This window comes from Plasmodium fragile (assembly GCF_000956335.1).
Source record: "Plasmodium fragile strain nilgiri unplaced genomic scaffold supercont1.23, whole genome shotgun sequence".
Classification (NCBI taxonomy): domain Eukaryota; phylum Apicomplexa; class Aconoidasida; order Haemosporida; family Plasmodiidae; genus Plasmodium; species Plasmodium fragile.
Genome location: NW_012192603.1, coordinates 105,767 through 120,050, shown reverse-complemented (window position 1 = coordinate 120,050; position 14,284 = coordinate 105,767). Strand labels below are relative to the sequence as shown.

General features: G+C 40.4%; 3 protein-coding genes across 3 annotated transcripts; 1 reads left to right on the top strand and 2 right to left on the bottom strand.

Moving 5' to 3' along the window:
• Nucleotides 1-540: 540 nt before the first annotated feature.
• Nucleotides 541-5,973, top strand: AK88_02370 (uncharacterized protein; the record flags this gene model as incomplete). Its single annotated transcript, XM_012480001.1, has 1 exon — nt 541-5,973. The coding sequence occupies one exon, from the start codon at nt 541-543 to the stop codon at nt 5,971-5,973; it is 5,433 nt and encodes a 1,810-aa protein (XP_012335424.1).
• A 1,028-nt stretch (nt 5,974-7,001) lies between these two features.
• Nucleotides 7,002-9,677, bottom strand: AK88_02369 (uncharacterized protein; the record flags this gene model as incomplete). The annotated part of the gene is made up of 1 exon (XM_012480000.1): nt 7,002-9,677. The coding sequence occupies one exon, from the start codon at nt 9,675-9,677 to the stop codon at nt 7,002-7,004; it is 2,676 nt and encodes an 891-aa protein (XP_012335423.1).
• A 1,257-nt stretch (nt 9,678-10,934) lies between these two features.
• AK88_02368 (uncharacterized protein) lies at nt 10,935-13,406 on the bottom strand (the record flags this gene model as incomplete). Its single annotated transcript, XM_012479999.1, has 1 exon — nt 10,935-13,406. The coding sequence occupies one exon, from the start codon at nt 13,404-13,406 to the stop codon at nt 10,935-10,937; it is 2,472 nt and encodes an 823-aa protein (XP_012335422.1).
• Between the last annotated feature and the right edge of the window lie 878 nt (nt 13,407-14,284).

The window sequence follows — 14,284 nt, the reverse complement described above, 5'->3', positions numbered from 1 at the left end:
AAAAAAAAAAAAAAAAAAGGGCAATATCACATAACATTTCAAAATCCCGATTAATGAAAAGAAGGAATGCTTATTTGAACGCTTTATGGGATTAAATGTTCTCCAGTAGCATGTTTCTTTCCTTCAAAGCAGAAACATGTAAAACAAAAACTGTGCATGCTTCATACTTAAAAAGGGTATGCTATATATATGTACATGTGGGAACAATTTGCGTACATAATATGTATGTACGTCCCTGCAAGCGAGAAAGCTGGATTAAAATACACAATTGGGGGGTGAACAAAATGGGATGTCACGCAAACGCTTAACATGCTTTTCCTTTCGAGAAGTTGCATGTTTTTTGAATTCACTTCCCCACCTCCAATTGTTTTCAAAATTTGTATAACGTAACTCTTCTCCCCTAGTCTTCTTCTGACATTATACATGTTTGTTTATCCCCGCTTGCAATTTCCATACAAATGAGTGAGTAATATATTTGTCCTTTTTTTTGCTCGACCCCCCCTGTCCCTACCTTCCAAGTAACGCAATACACAACGAACTATGGATGTAGATGACAATGGCGCAAAATTTTTTGGTATGAATAAATATGAGAATTACGTACATCAAAAAAAATCCAAAGAAAATAAAAACGGCATTTCAACAAACACCAAGGGGAAGGACATAAATCGCGCCACTGGACAATACGATAAGATTGATGCACACGAGGACAATGAACAGTCGTACGAAGGATATGTCACCATCTCAGACCAGTCTTCATGTGTGAGCTCCATTTACAGAAACGATTTTTATGATGACGACGATGAGCAGGACAGAGAGGTGGACGAAAATGGCAGCCGTGCCGATGAGGATGAAAAGTTTAACTCCGTCAATGTGACCAACCAATCGAGCTCACCCTATCATAGCAAAAGTAATGTTAAAAACAATTCTGATGACTCCATGTCAGATGAGGAATATGCAACTTATATAGATCAAAAGGAAAAGTATGTAAATAAAATTCTCAACAGAGGAGACAGCAATAGTTACGAAGACAATGATGATTTCTTCGAATCCCTCGAAAAGTCAGGAAAAAAGTTGGGGAATAAAAGCAACTGGAAGAGGCTATTTTCCTTTAACAGGAATGGCCACGCAGCAGATAGTGACGACAGGAATAAACACTCCGAGCCTAGTGAACCTGCAGAGAAGGCAGCGCGCTACGGGGAAGCGGACAGTGATCAACCGAAAAGTGCCAACTGCGCCAATGAGAGTTCGCCACAGGGAAAGGGTAGCCCGGGCGATCCTCCAGATGGGCGCAGTGATAAGCAAGAGGGTGACACGTCAGATGTCACGCGCAAGGAAGACGAATACACAGACGGCAAAGATAGTCAAGATGATCAAGACGACGAAGACGACCTGTACTCCGTCATAAGCGGCTCCGAGGGGGATAACGATATTTTCCTCGCCACGAAGAGAAACAATAAAACGTGCATGGCAGCCCCGAAAGGGGACAGCGCGAAGAAGGATGGACAAACAACAATCGATCAGCGGCAGCAAAAAGAAATCCATGATAAGGAGGAAAACAAAAAAGCTGTCGGCTCTCCACGCGCAAGCGCAACTAGGAGGATTAAATTCGAGGACGAAATAGTGCAAAATGATGAAGCGGTTAAAACGACAACAAAGGATAAAAAGGAAAGGCTGGATAAGAAGAAGGAACAAATGGGTGCCTCCCCCGGCCAGATGAACATAAGTCCGAACGAACAGGACACCAAAAAGAGACACAGGGAAAAGAAAAAACATTTTCAAAATAAAAAAAATTACGCATTTAAAAAACTTGTGTCTTCCACTATTAATATGTGCCGTCCAAGAATTAAAAGCGCAAATGGTACGGAGGATATTCTAAGCAATATGGAAAAAATTTCGAAAATGGTCATACTTGATGATGAAAAAATGGGGAGCGGAACGAATGAGATGGAGGAACAAGAGGAAGATGAAAGCACCAACAGTCTCTACGACGATGTAGATAACATCCTGGACGATCGGAAAAAAATGTACATGAAAAAAAAAAATGAATATCTTATGAACAAGACTAAAAGTGAAGGCTTAATGAACACTGCGGAGAATGAAAGCGGGCAGCAACAGAGCAGCAGGGGAAACTTAAACGATGTGCAAAAAAGCAGCGCTGGTAGGAGCACCGCTGCCGACGCCAAAGATGCAGAAGGAGAACGAACCGATTTTATGTACTACCTAAATCACAACATGATAGAATTAAATGAAAATGTTTTCAAATTATACCATGGGACCTGTGATTACACACATCGAAATTTGTGCGCAAAGAACATCATCAACATCGTGCCCCACCTGAACAACATATATGAGCGTACCAATTTAAGCTACATAAAGGACTCGCCAAATTTCCACGAAGTGTACAAGGTTGTTCCAGAGTGGAAAAATTCCTTCGAGATGCTAAACAAGAAAGCGCAAGAGGACACAGAAGATATGAAAAATGTGCTCAGGAGGATTGAGAATATTCAAAATGACTTGGATGAATTGGGAAGAGATCTCACAGAAGATAAAAAAGAATTCGAAAATATAAAATTCGAAACGGTGCAGCATGAATCCATGATAACAAATTTGGAGAAAAAAAATAAAATGCTTATTAAGGGAGTATTGAAATTGGATAATATGTCCTTTAAATTAAAAAAGGTACATAATATAACTACGAACAATATGAATAATTTTACCATTGCAGAAAATGTAAACAGGTTACTAAAATATATGGATAGTTCTCTTACCGATTATTCACAACTCTTTTCAGAGGAAAAAACTATGGACATTCTACGATTCCAGCCGATTGATCATGTTTATAATTCTCTCACCAACACAGATGATGAATCATGCTTCATCATGAATCTCCTGAGAGAGGAATTGAAAGAAATGATACTAGAGAAGAAGGACCAAATGCAAAATATCATAAGAAGGACCATGCTGTACAATGCATACAACACAAATAGCTACAAGGAGCAAATCACCAACACACTAAATAAACAGAGCCAAATGATAAATCGTATAAAATGCAACATACACAGCAATGTACTTCTACTCTTTGAAATGTATGAAAAATTTGCAAAGAAAAATATGAAGGTTGTAAAAATTGCGGAAAATCATATAAAGAATTACCTAAATGAAGAAACGAAAGCGTCCTACATAATAAAATCTGTTAACGATGACAAAAAAAAAATCTCCAAATATTTTAACTCTATTAATTTTACACGAAACAAACCAATTATTCATCCTTTCTTTATTCACTTTTGTTTAAGTGACAATTTTGTTCATCATTTTATTACCTTTGTTCTAGATCCTTTATCACACGAACACCAAAAAATTTTCCTGCAGTATTGTTCTGTGGCTGGTTTCAATTCTCCATTATTTGTTGAAAAAATTGTCAAACTGTACAGACAAGAAGAGCTATTCACCAAGAGTGACACTTCGTATGATTTTAGGTCAGCTTACTCCAGAATTATCCTCCCCGATTTCTCAGACGCTTGTAATAATTCATACCCTAATCCGCAGTATGAACGTTGGAATGAAGAAAATCAGTACTTGTTAGCTTTGAAAACTGCATCAGATTGCTGTTTTAAATCTCTTCTAGAGAACAACCAATTTGATCACCTCTCTGCCGTGGACTCCAATAATGCATTCAATTTGTTTCACTACATCCCCGAGTCCATAACCAACATGAGCAGCGGTGCGGCTGTTCCCAGTCACTCAAGTTATTCTCCCCTTCATACTAACAACAACTTTAGTTTTAACACTAGCAATAATGGACCCGTCTCCTCCTTTGGAATGGCAAACTTTGGTGCTACCAACAAATTCGGCACCTCTCCCTCATTTGGTAACAACAGCATGATGATGAATAATAGTTCCACGCTCAGTAACAATACCAGCGGGATGTTTGCTCAGAGTAGCGGAAGTCTATTTCCAAGTGGTACTTCTTCCTCAGGTGGGATGTTCGGAAGTTTCAATGCCACCCGCACCACGAGTGGCATGAACCAGGCAAGTGCCTCTACAAACCAGTTTGGCAGCCTCTCCAACCAGTTTGGTATCCAGCCCAGCACAACCCCGAGCAACACATTTGGAACGAACATGATGAGCGCCCCCTCAAGCGGAGGAGCGAGCAACATGTTTAACCAGAACAGCTCCAGTTCTCTGAGCGGATTTAACCAAAACAGAACCAACTGTTTTGTTGGGGGCACCTCTGGAGGAATGTTCGGAAGTGCTAACGCTGCAGCGGCCACCGCTGGTAGCGCCACCCAGCTAGGAAGCACCTCCAACGTGTTTGGGGGCACTCAGAACAGTTCGACCTCCATGTTTGGAAGTAACTTCAAACAGAATGTATCAAGCAATATGTTTGGCAATAATACAGCCGGTAATCAGGCCGGCGGTATGGCTAGTAGTAACCTGTTTGGAACAAGCGGAAGCGCCAACAGGGGAAATTTCTTCAACAGCAGCGGTGGTAGCGGCGCGCTGGGAATGTCGACAAATACGATGGGTGCAAACACCATGGGCGCCAACGCGGGACTGTTTAACCAGGGCAACAACGCCAGCACCAAGTCCAGCCTTTTCGGTGGCCTCTCCTCAAGTAACGCAAATATGTCAAACGCGCAATTCGGGAAAAGTGGGCAAATGGGCTCAAGTAACTTATTCCAAAGTGGCTCTAGCACAGCGGGCGGCATGGGCATGAGCAGCCTAAGTAACAACAGCGGCAACATGTTCCTTGCGCTTAACAATCAGTCCAACACGAATATGTTCGCAAGTAACAATAATAGTGGCAGCACCCCCTTTGGAAAAAACTTCCCCAGTGGAGGTAGCTCTAATTTGAAAGATAGCATGTTCTCATCGTCTCAATCAACCAGCAGGAATCAAATGACGAGTATTAATTTCTTTTCTGCAAATAAGGACATGATGGGTACGGCGACGAGTAATAACAATTTTTTTGCGAACACCTCTACAGGTGTAAACACTGGCGCGTCTGCATTTGGAAGCAAGCAAAATTTTGGAACGTCCAGCATGATGTCTGGAGGAATGAACTCAAGCCAAGCCAACCAAAGTGGAAACCTCTTCAATAGGGGTGGTATGTATAATGGGCAAATGTCAACCGTTTGTGGTAACACCAATTTTAACAACCTCAGCAGCAACAACAATAGTAGCAGAATGGACAATTCCCTTTCCGCCAATAAGTATGGAAACTACTTCCAGAATAATAGTACCTCCAAAAGCAGCATCTTTGGTGCAGGTGCGAATAACCTCTCAAGCAGTAGTAACACCAATTTTCTTCACGCAAATTCAAGCAATAAAAATAGCAACGTGTTTAATAACCCCAGTAGTAACAACACACCCATGGGAAATATGTTTGGTAACAACTTAGCTTACGGTAGTAATGCAAGCAGTTTGTCATATAACAATAGCACCAATAGAAATCCCACGAACAACCTGCTGAGTGCACAAAGTAGTAACAACCAGTTCAGATCACCTGTAGGGATGATGACAGGAAATAACACTCCCACCAGTAACAGTAATAATAACATGTTCCTATCTAACCAGAATAAATCCTCCTTCATGTTCCCAAATGATAATAAAGGAATGAGTAACCCTGCGACGTATAGCAATAATTTGTTTCAAAATGCAGGTAACAGTTTTCTTGCAAATAACAAACCTGGAATGACATCGCCGTCTAGTATGTCCAACAGCTTGTTCCAAAAAAATGCCTATTCTTCGCTAAATCAGAACAAAGGATCCATGTCAACTTTTAACCCTAACAGCAACAACCCCGGGAACTTTGGTTTGGTCAACCATAACGCCGGGCTCATGGGTGGGGCCAACATTGGCAATACCAGCGGCAACAACAGCAACGTTAATCGATTCCAGCAGAACAACTCGTCGAACTTCCCCTCAGTTTTCAACCAATCTAACAAGGGCAACACCATCTTTTCGAGGTAACCCCTTTTTTTTTGTGGGTGAAACGGACAAGTGCAAATGGGAGAAGCCCTCCCGCAGAGGTGGTCACGTGATTCCTTCAAATTATTCTGAAGAGGTTGCTACACAGGACCTCCTGAATAGCACGTTTGTTCACACCTGCGCGTGGGTACTTACATGTGTTATGTCAGATGCGTCGTGGGTTCCCTTTTCGAATGAGTTCCTGCTTGCGATGTGTATCGCTGCATGGCACCAACCTGTCTATGCGGGGTGGATGCATCCCGCAAAATGTTTCTTATTAAAATTTTAAATCATCGCGAGGAGGGCAAAAAAAAACGGGTATATGGATATGCACACTCCAAATGTATGTTTGCACATGTGAGTATGCCCCCCTATCCACCTTTTCTCCCATATGGCTCGATTTGTATATATGACTCCTCCCCCACGTTTGATATACCCCATTCGTACATCGCTTGGCCACCATTTTTTTTCCCTTTTTTTTTTTTGTGCACAATTTCTTCCAATAAAAAAAGCGTATGAGCATAGGCATATCAACCCAAGTTAACATAAAATTTGTGTTTTTTTTTTTTTTTCCTTTTTAAATAAATCACAAACGTTTTTAAAATGAGCACTTCGCATGTCTATCGACTCGAATGCTTCTTTTTTCGAAATTTGTCATATATTTAAATAAGAATAAACAAATCTTAGTCCAGAATTTTGAGCCATCCACCGCTTTAAAAAAAAAATAGGTGTAAAGCTCTTGTTCAATAGTGGAGCTTAATGTAACTGTGTTTCATGGAACACGAGTGCACATCTGTGGGGGATGGTCACCACGGAGAAGACACAACAAAAACAGCATGCAGGAAATTCGCCCATTAGAATTCCTATCCAATTGGAATATCGAGACGGTGAATGGGTCTAAAGCGAGTGGGAAATGACCAGTGGTGAAGTGTAGACGAGATGACGGTTAACACGAAGGTGACTTAATCGGGAGTGTCAAACGAATGATACGCACTCGTTACGATTCCACTGCACCTCATCGTCGTAATGCACTAAGACCCCTTCTTACGTAACCACCGTACATGCAAAAAGGCCAACAGCAAAAGCACCAAAAAGGTGCAGATTAAGGTGATCAATAAGTTAGCGCTTGTACCGTTGGTATCCCCCTTTGAGTTACCACCACCCAGCAAGCTAAGCAGTATATTCTTCCCTAAAAAGAGAACACCCTCCTCCAGGTTAAGGTCCGCATCAGAGCTGGTCCCATCAACTGACTGATTCATTTTGTCAATGGTACCCACTTTTCCCGCTTCCCCCTTTTGCGTCACAATGTGCCCATTAATGTAGGCACTCCCCTCCGATTTCCCCACTTGAGCCTTAACAAACTCGGAGTCGTAATGGGCCGAGACGTAATAATTTACGCGCACCGATTCTGTATCCCCACTCCCATGACATTCACAGAAAAAATGAATAATATGTTTTTCCTTCTTCAGTTTGTCTATGTTGCGTTTGTTTAAATGTAGGAGAGACTCCATGGCCTCCTTCCCACCTGGCATGAGTAATCTCCTCTGAGGGATAACAAAAATGTCATTACTACCAAACACAAATTCAATGTTGTGGAGAACCCCCTTCTGTAGGTATACCTTATCGAAGCATTTCATCCCCTCATCCTGTGAATTCAGGGGACAAACCAATCCAATTGTTTTTTCATCACTTTTGAAGTTCGAAATGATAACATCTATTGTTTTTTGGTTCATTTCATATTTGGTCAATTTTTTATAATTAGGTGAGACATTGGACAAATCGATACCATCATACAAGAGTACTTCACCTCCTTGCACAAAATGCAAATTCCTAATCGACCCATGGGGCAGTATTATAGTGCTGGTCTGATTTTCACTCTTCGGGACAAAATTAGAAATGACATATTCTTTTTCAAAGGGTAGATAAGCGTTTATATAAGTTCCCATGGGGAATACATCTCCACCTGTTTCCGGGTCATACCTCCTCTTAGCATGCACAACAATGTCGTTACTAGTAATTTTAATTACATCCTTTTCGTCGGTATAATTTAAGTCCAGAATGTTTCTAATGTAATCAAATTCGACATCCACTCTAAGGCCATTGCTTAACGTACAGTAGGTTTTTTTATAATTGTACAAAAATTTGGAGTAGTATAATGGGAAGTAAAACTGGACTTCCCCTTCTTGGGTGTCACTTCCAGAGTTGGCCTTCCTCACCACAGTTGTGTGATACTCACTCTTCAGGTCCTTACTAAACGAAAATGTAAAGCAATCAGCATTTAGAGACACCCCTTTGGGCAAGGTTATGTAAAGCACTTTGAACAAGCCATCGTCGGTATTTCCAAGCTCTGATGTGGATATTTTACAAATGCGATGATTTTGCATGTTCTGAATTGAAAAAGTGTGAGAGTAGCTGTTGTTGGATTCCCCATCTGGGAGTACTTCGCACCCTGGCTTCCTCTTTGGTGCATTTATTTTTATCACTGTGGTTTTTTCACCTACTTCTGCGTGACAAAATAGGTATACTACCATCTCTCCTTTGGCCAAAACAAATTCATATGCTGTTCTGTCCAAAGGGCTTCCTCCCTCTACATCACTTTTGCCATTCCTGTGATTCTCAATCTGGTAATGAAGAATCGGCTCAAACGTTTCACTCAAGTTATAAACAATTGAAGGTACCAAATGGGTCCCATTCTTTTCACGCAAAACGGCCATATGGTAACCATTCACCACTTCATATGTGTGTAAAATATACTCGTCCTTAACTTTTAACTTTATCTTGTCACAGTAGAGGTCGTTTTTGTACAGACTGTTGCACACGAGTATCACTGTCTTGGTGGACTTACTATCATTATTAATATTTACAGCTTTTATGGCTAGCTTTCCTCCTATTTGAGTTAGACTTAAGTGGATATCAGGTTTAGGGGGCGCTCGTTGTTGGGCTTCCTCCGTGGCTGGGACCTCCAACTTTACGTCTTCCTCCGCTGATTCATTCACCTCTTTAACACTCTCCCACGTGTCATCACGGCTCAACTCTGTATTATCCTCACCACTTTCATCACTGCTTAACTCATCGCTGTGCATCCTAGTTACACCCTCCTTCCATGTGTTCCCCTCGTCGAACGATAATTTGCACCTACCCAGTACCTGAAGTTCTGAAAAGGGGACCGCCTTCACCTCATCGTCACTGCTCTGTTCGCTCCCATTTGGGTCTTCCCTGGCGCATACCAAAATGAACTTCTCATATTCGCTGTTCATAAGTAAGTAAGACCCGGAGTACACCGCTGGAATTGCATCCATAGCGAAGTCAGAAAAAGTTACTTGTTTTATATTTTTCCAAATTTTGTCTTCCCCCATCTTTGCAATGTAGTATATATTAGAACATCTAAAAATCACCATCATCTCATCATCAGTTGTAAACACAGAAAAAATAGTTGCCCCGGCACCCCCATCCTTCACTTCAATGTTATTATTATTTTCCCATACCACCCCATCCCTACTTTCCTGAACCCTTAGTGCACATTTTCCCTTAACAGGCACAAATGCATAAATGCTGCCTTTAAAGTGTTTTTTACTATAAACTATTTGCTCGCCATCGTAATCAACTTTAGACTCGAACTTCCCTTCAAGGGTCACATTTGCATAGCCCTGCTGCGCCTTGAAAAAAGGCAGAAGTAGTACAAGGCTAACAAATTCGAAAACACGCATGTTTACTATACTGTCACTAAAAAAAAAAAAATATATATACTTCACTATGCGAGCCTTACTCTCCCAGGGTGGATAACCAATTTGGAAAATTCCCCCCAACTATGTTTCTCTCAGAATGGAAAATTCGCTAAAGTGTGAAATAATCTGTGTGTGCGAATGGTTCACTGATCCTCCTAAAATGGCCAACCAAATGGGAATGAAGAACGGAGCAGAAGATAGAAAAAAAGGCTCTCTTTATGCCGCCCTCCTTTTTTTTCGGGGCGGGGTACTCAACCGTTACAAGTGTGTTACATGTGCACAGGACAAATTCACCCTCCTCATGCTTTCGCAACCTATTCGGAAAAGTAGCTTCCTTTACTGCCAGCTGCAGACATATCAACTAAGCAGTAATCGACGCTTCAAAAAAAAAAATAAAGATCCTTTTTTCTTTCCCCTTGCCATTTGCACAATCAATATGGGAGTTATTCGCAGCTGGGATTGGTGAAAGGCTCGAAGAATAACAAGACCGTTAGCAGCTTAACAATCTTTTTCCATTAAAACTATTGCTCGGTTACACCCTCTCTCGGGTGAGAGCAGTCGAACGGTGCTCTGCCACTGGCGTCATTACACAAATAAATTAACAACCCGTGCGTCACCTAATTTTGCTTAGTTCCAATTTTACACTTTTGGATTCACACCAAATGTTACGTGCTTACCGTTATTTCTCTCCCGTTTTAACCATCAAACGGTGTGTTCATCACGCCACATCAGGTTGTTCGCGTTTATTCCCCTCGTATACGGCTCCTACATTTTAACGCAATTTTTAACAACCTGATTATTCGATTATTCTTACCTGACTATTTCAGGTTCTTTTTCATTATGAAGTTGATACACACTGTTGTGTATACGCGTGAAAACAAAAAAAGGAGAGAAGGGAAAATAAACAAGATAGCTCATAACATAAAAAAAAAATTAAAATAAAGCAGAGCTGGGCAAAGCACAGCAGTGCGAAGAAAAGCGACGCCATAACAAGAGAAACAGAATAAAAAAAAATGGCAACACTTTTTTAATTATCCATTTGGGGCAAATGTTCACACAAAAAAAATAGAAGCTCGAGGGTGAGGGGCGGCATGTTAAAAATGGCTCATCATTTTTGAAAGGTCAGTGCATACGGTGGTGAAGGGACTGTGAAGGGGTGGCGAAGGGAGCTACGCATGGTATGCACACGGTATACAAAATGTGATAGCCACCGCTTCGATCGGACTCCCGCTCAGAACGTCACTCCACGCAAATGTCATTAAAAATGGAGTACTTGTTATAGTACAGCTTCTCAATACTCTTGGCCGTGTTGTAATCACCAAAAACCTTCAGCAGGAGAGAGGAGCTCTCAATTAGCTTCTTCACAAATTCTTGGTCAAACTGATCAATCTCTTGATTGGCCCAAAAGATAGACGCCTTCTGTAGGTTATCAAGAATTTCCATATTTTTAATTTTTTTTTCAAAAACATCAATCCAGTAGGTAGTAATAATATGAACAATTCCTTCAATGTCTAATTCGTTATTCCCCTTGGTTTTGTCCCAGATGTTACTTTTGGGTATTTTACTATCAACTAGCCATTTGTTCCCATACTGTGCTTCTAAAATTCTTTCTATCATGGGAGACAAGTGGGTTGACAAAAGGTGGAAAATATTTAAAATTATATCTAATAAGACATACTCATTGTTAATGTATATACTACTTTGTGTGTTCATGAGGAGAGAATGAATTAAAGTGGATGGATAAATCCTTCTGTTATTATCATCAATTTTCAATTTGAGAATTACGTCATCATTTATGTTGTGGCTGCTTAACAGACTGTGGGCAGAAATAATTATATTTTCACTCGAGTTGTACAAATTTCTGTAAATAATATTTCCTATATTCCAGGAGATATACAAGTAGGAGTTGATAGGGATGTTATTAGAGTAATTGTTTCCATGCATGTAGCAGAAGAAGTCCCTCGCCGCGGTGATGTTAATATTTGTGAATGTATGTCTCCTGTTTATGTACAAACTGTTCGAGGTGGCACTTCTCTTTTTTAGCAAATTGAACCCCTTGTCTTGCATTATGCACTCCCGCAAATCGGCATGCTTTAAGTTGTTAGCTCTACTGCTATCGTTGCTACCGTTTTTGTCCAGGACATAAATCCTTTTGTTATTCTTGAGGCTTATTATATCATCGGTGATTTGGGCCTTGTCCAGGTGCTGTGACTTGTGCATCATCTCTTCCACGGCATTTGAGTACAACGACAGGGAGCTCTTCATTCTGGAGAAATTGGACAGCGGGGAAGGGCCCAGTATTCCAAGGCCACCAACGTTACCAAGCTTTCCAAAATTAGTCAAGCTTGTCAAACTTGTCATATTTGTAAAGTTAGATCCCCCCCCTCCGTGGCTTCTCAAATCGTCGTCATCACAACCGTACACATCATCACAGATCCCCTTTCTAAAATCCTCAGGGTTCATAAAATCCTCGTTAGAGTTATTCTCATACGATGCATTATTTTCCAGATATTGGCAAAATTGGCGAATCACATTAATGCTACTCTGGTAAATAACACTCATATTGGCATCTACATTCTCCTTTGTGATTCCATACTTGTTAATAATATTATTCGTCAAGGCCTTACACTCCAAAATTTTTATCGGCGGGTAATAGTAATATTCCAAAATGTGAAACACAGCGGTGCACTCGTTAAATATTTCCACATTCTTAATTATAGTATACTTGGTGGTATTCTTAATGCTGCATTTGATCTTCGAATTCACACTGTTGATATCCCAAAAGATATTCAAATAGCAAGATTCATTCATAAAATAGTATTTACAAAATCCATTAATGCTAGAAAACATACCATCACTGTTACAACCAAATTCAGTACATCTCATAGGGGAAATTTTCTCATTGGGTAATTCTACCCAATTTCCTTCCGTCAAAATGGACGATCTGGATCCTTTACTATCTGATAGGGTTAATGTTTGCCTGGTAAAATTGATAATCAAAATGTATAACGATTTGTGTGCCTTTCTTAGCCGTTTCTTCCATTCATAATTTTTAATATTCACTATAAAACTTAAAGGCAAAATTTCCATTATGTCTTCATTTCGGTAAGAATTATAAATCAGCCTATCCCTCAACACACTATCCTCCTCATTCGGGTAATTGTAATTATGGCTGCCTTCGTTTCTTCTCGCCAAATTATTCATACTCTTCTCATACTTCAATTTCTCCTTCTCTTCCATAATTCTTATGTTTAAAATTCTGAGCAACCCTTTTTTTAATTTCTTTTTGTGATATTCGATAAATCTCTTCCCTTCTTCCGTCTCCAAAATGCTTATGTAGAATTTACTATTATACGTATTGTCCAAACTGTGTTTAACTATGAAGTAATTTTGCTGGGATAACATTTGTGCCTGGTCATTTTTTATATTCATCCCTAGGACGGCTGACGCTGTGTTGTCTCCCAAAAGGGGGATATCAAAACGGGCGTTCAAAATGTAGTCTTCGTTATTTATCACTACGCAATATTGTAGAATGCCATAAAAGTTTCCCATCGTTTTCGTAAATTTTGCGATGCATTTTTCTTCTCCTTTGATCTTTAGACACTCCGGAGGGTTCACCAACCAGATGCCATGCTTTACTGAGTGCATATACCTGTAAAATGTGCAGCTCGTGGCGTTCAAAATTCGTATTTCGCATTCTCTGTTTTCCATGGTGGTCTACACTTTTGCAAATGTGCTAAGCAAATCAGGGCAGCAATGTGCAACTTTTTTGACCAAATTTATGCCACTTCTTTCACCGTGTGAAATGGCACTTTTTTTTTTTTTTTTTTCTTTGTACGCCCATTAATGTACCATTTGTCCGTGTCCCATGTTACGCCTTTCGCCTGGGGCCAAACTGCGTCTACGCTTTGGTGCCCCAGCGGAGATTCACATGTAGCTGCAGTCACATGCATACGGAAAAAAACAAACAAACACTTACACATATGTATATTTATATGTATATATATATAAATACTATATGTGCTTTTTTTTTTTTTTTCTCTCCTTCGTTGTCTTCCTTTTCCAGGTTCCTTCAGGGACGCTCGCAGGCCAGCTCAACGTGCAGCAACTTTGTCAGAAGAATTTCCCCTCTTGTACCTTTCCTCAAATTTGTGCATATATACCTCTGCCTATTTTTGGTCAACCTAACGCCCGCTCACTTCGTTGGGAGCTCTTCTTTCCGCATTCCTCTTCGTGGGGTACGCGCCAAGCAAGAAAAGCGCACTTGGCAATAAATGCGTACATAACAAGTATACATGTTCATATGTACGCCTTTACGTACGCATTGGCGCATGTACCTTTTTTTCCGCCACAAAGGCAAACAAATCCACATTTGGGATTTTATTTCCTCAGGAGCAGCGCTCATTCGTCCTACTTGCCTTTAATTGTACTTTAAAGGCATGCCCAATGCGGGGTGCCTCTTATGTGCACTATTCGTATGTACATTATTCCTTGCCTTTTTCAAGCTTCATTCTTTGCATGCCACGTTTCGTTGTGATTTTTTTTTTTTTTTTTTTTTTTTTTTTTTTTTTTTTGCGAAAGAGTATACT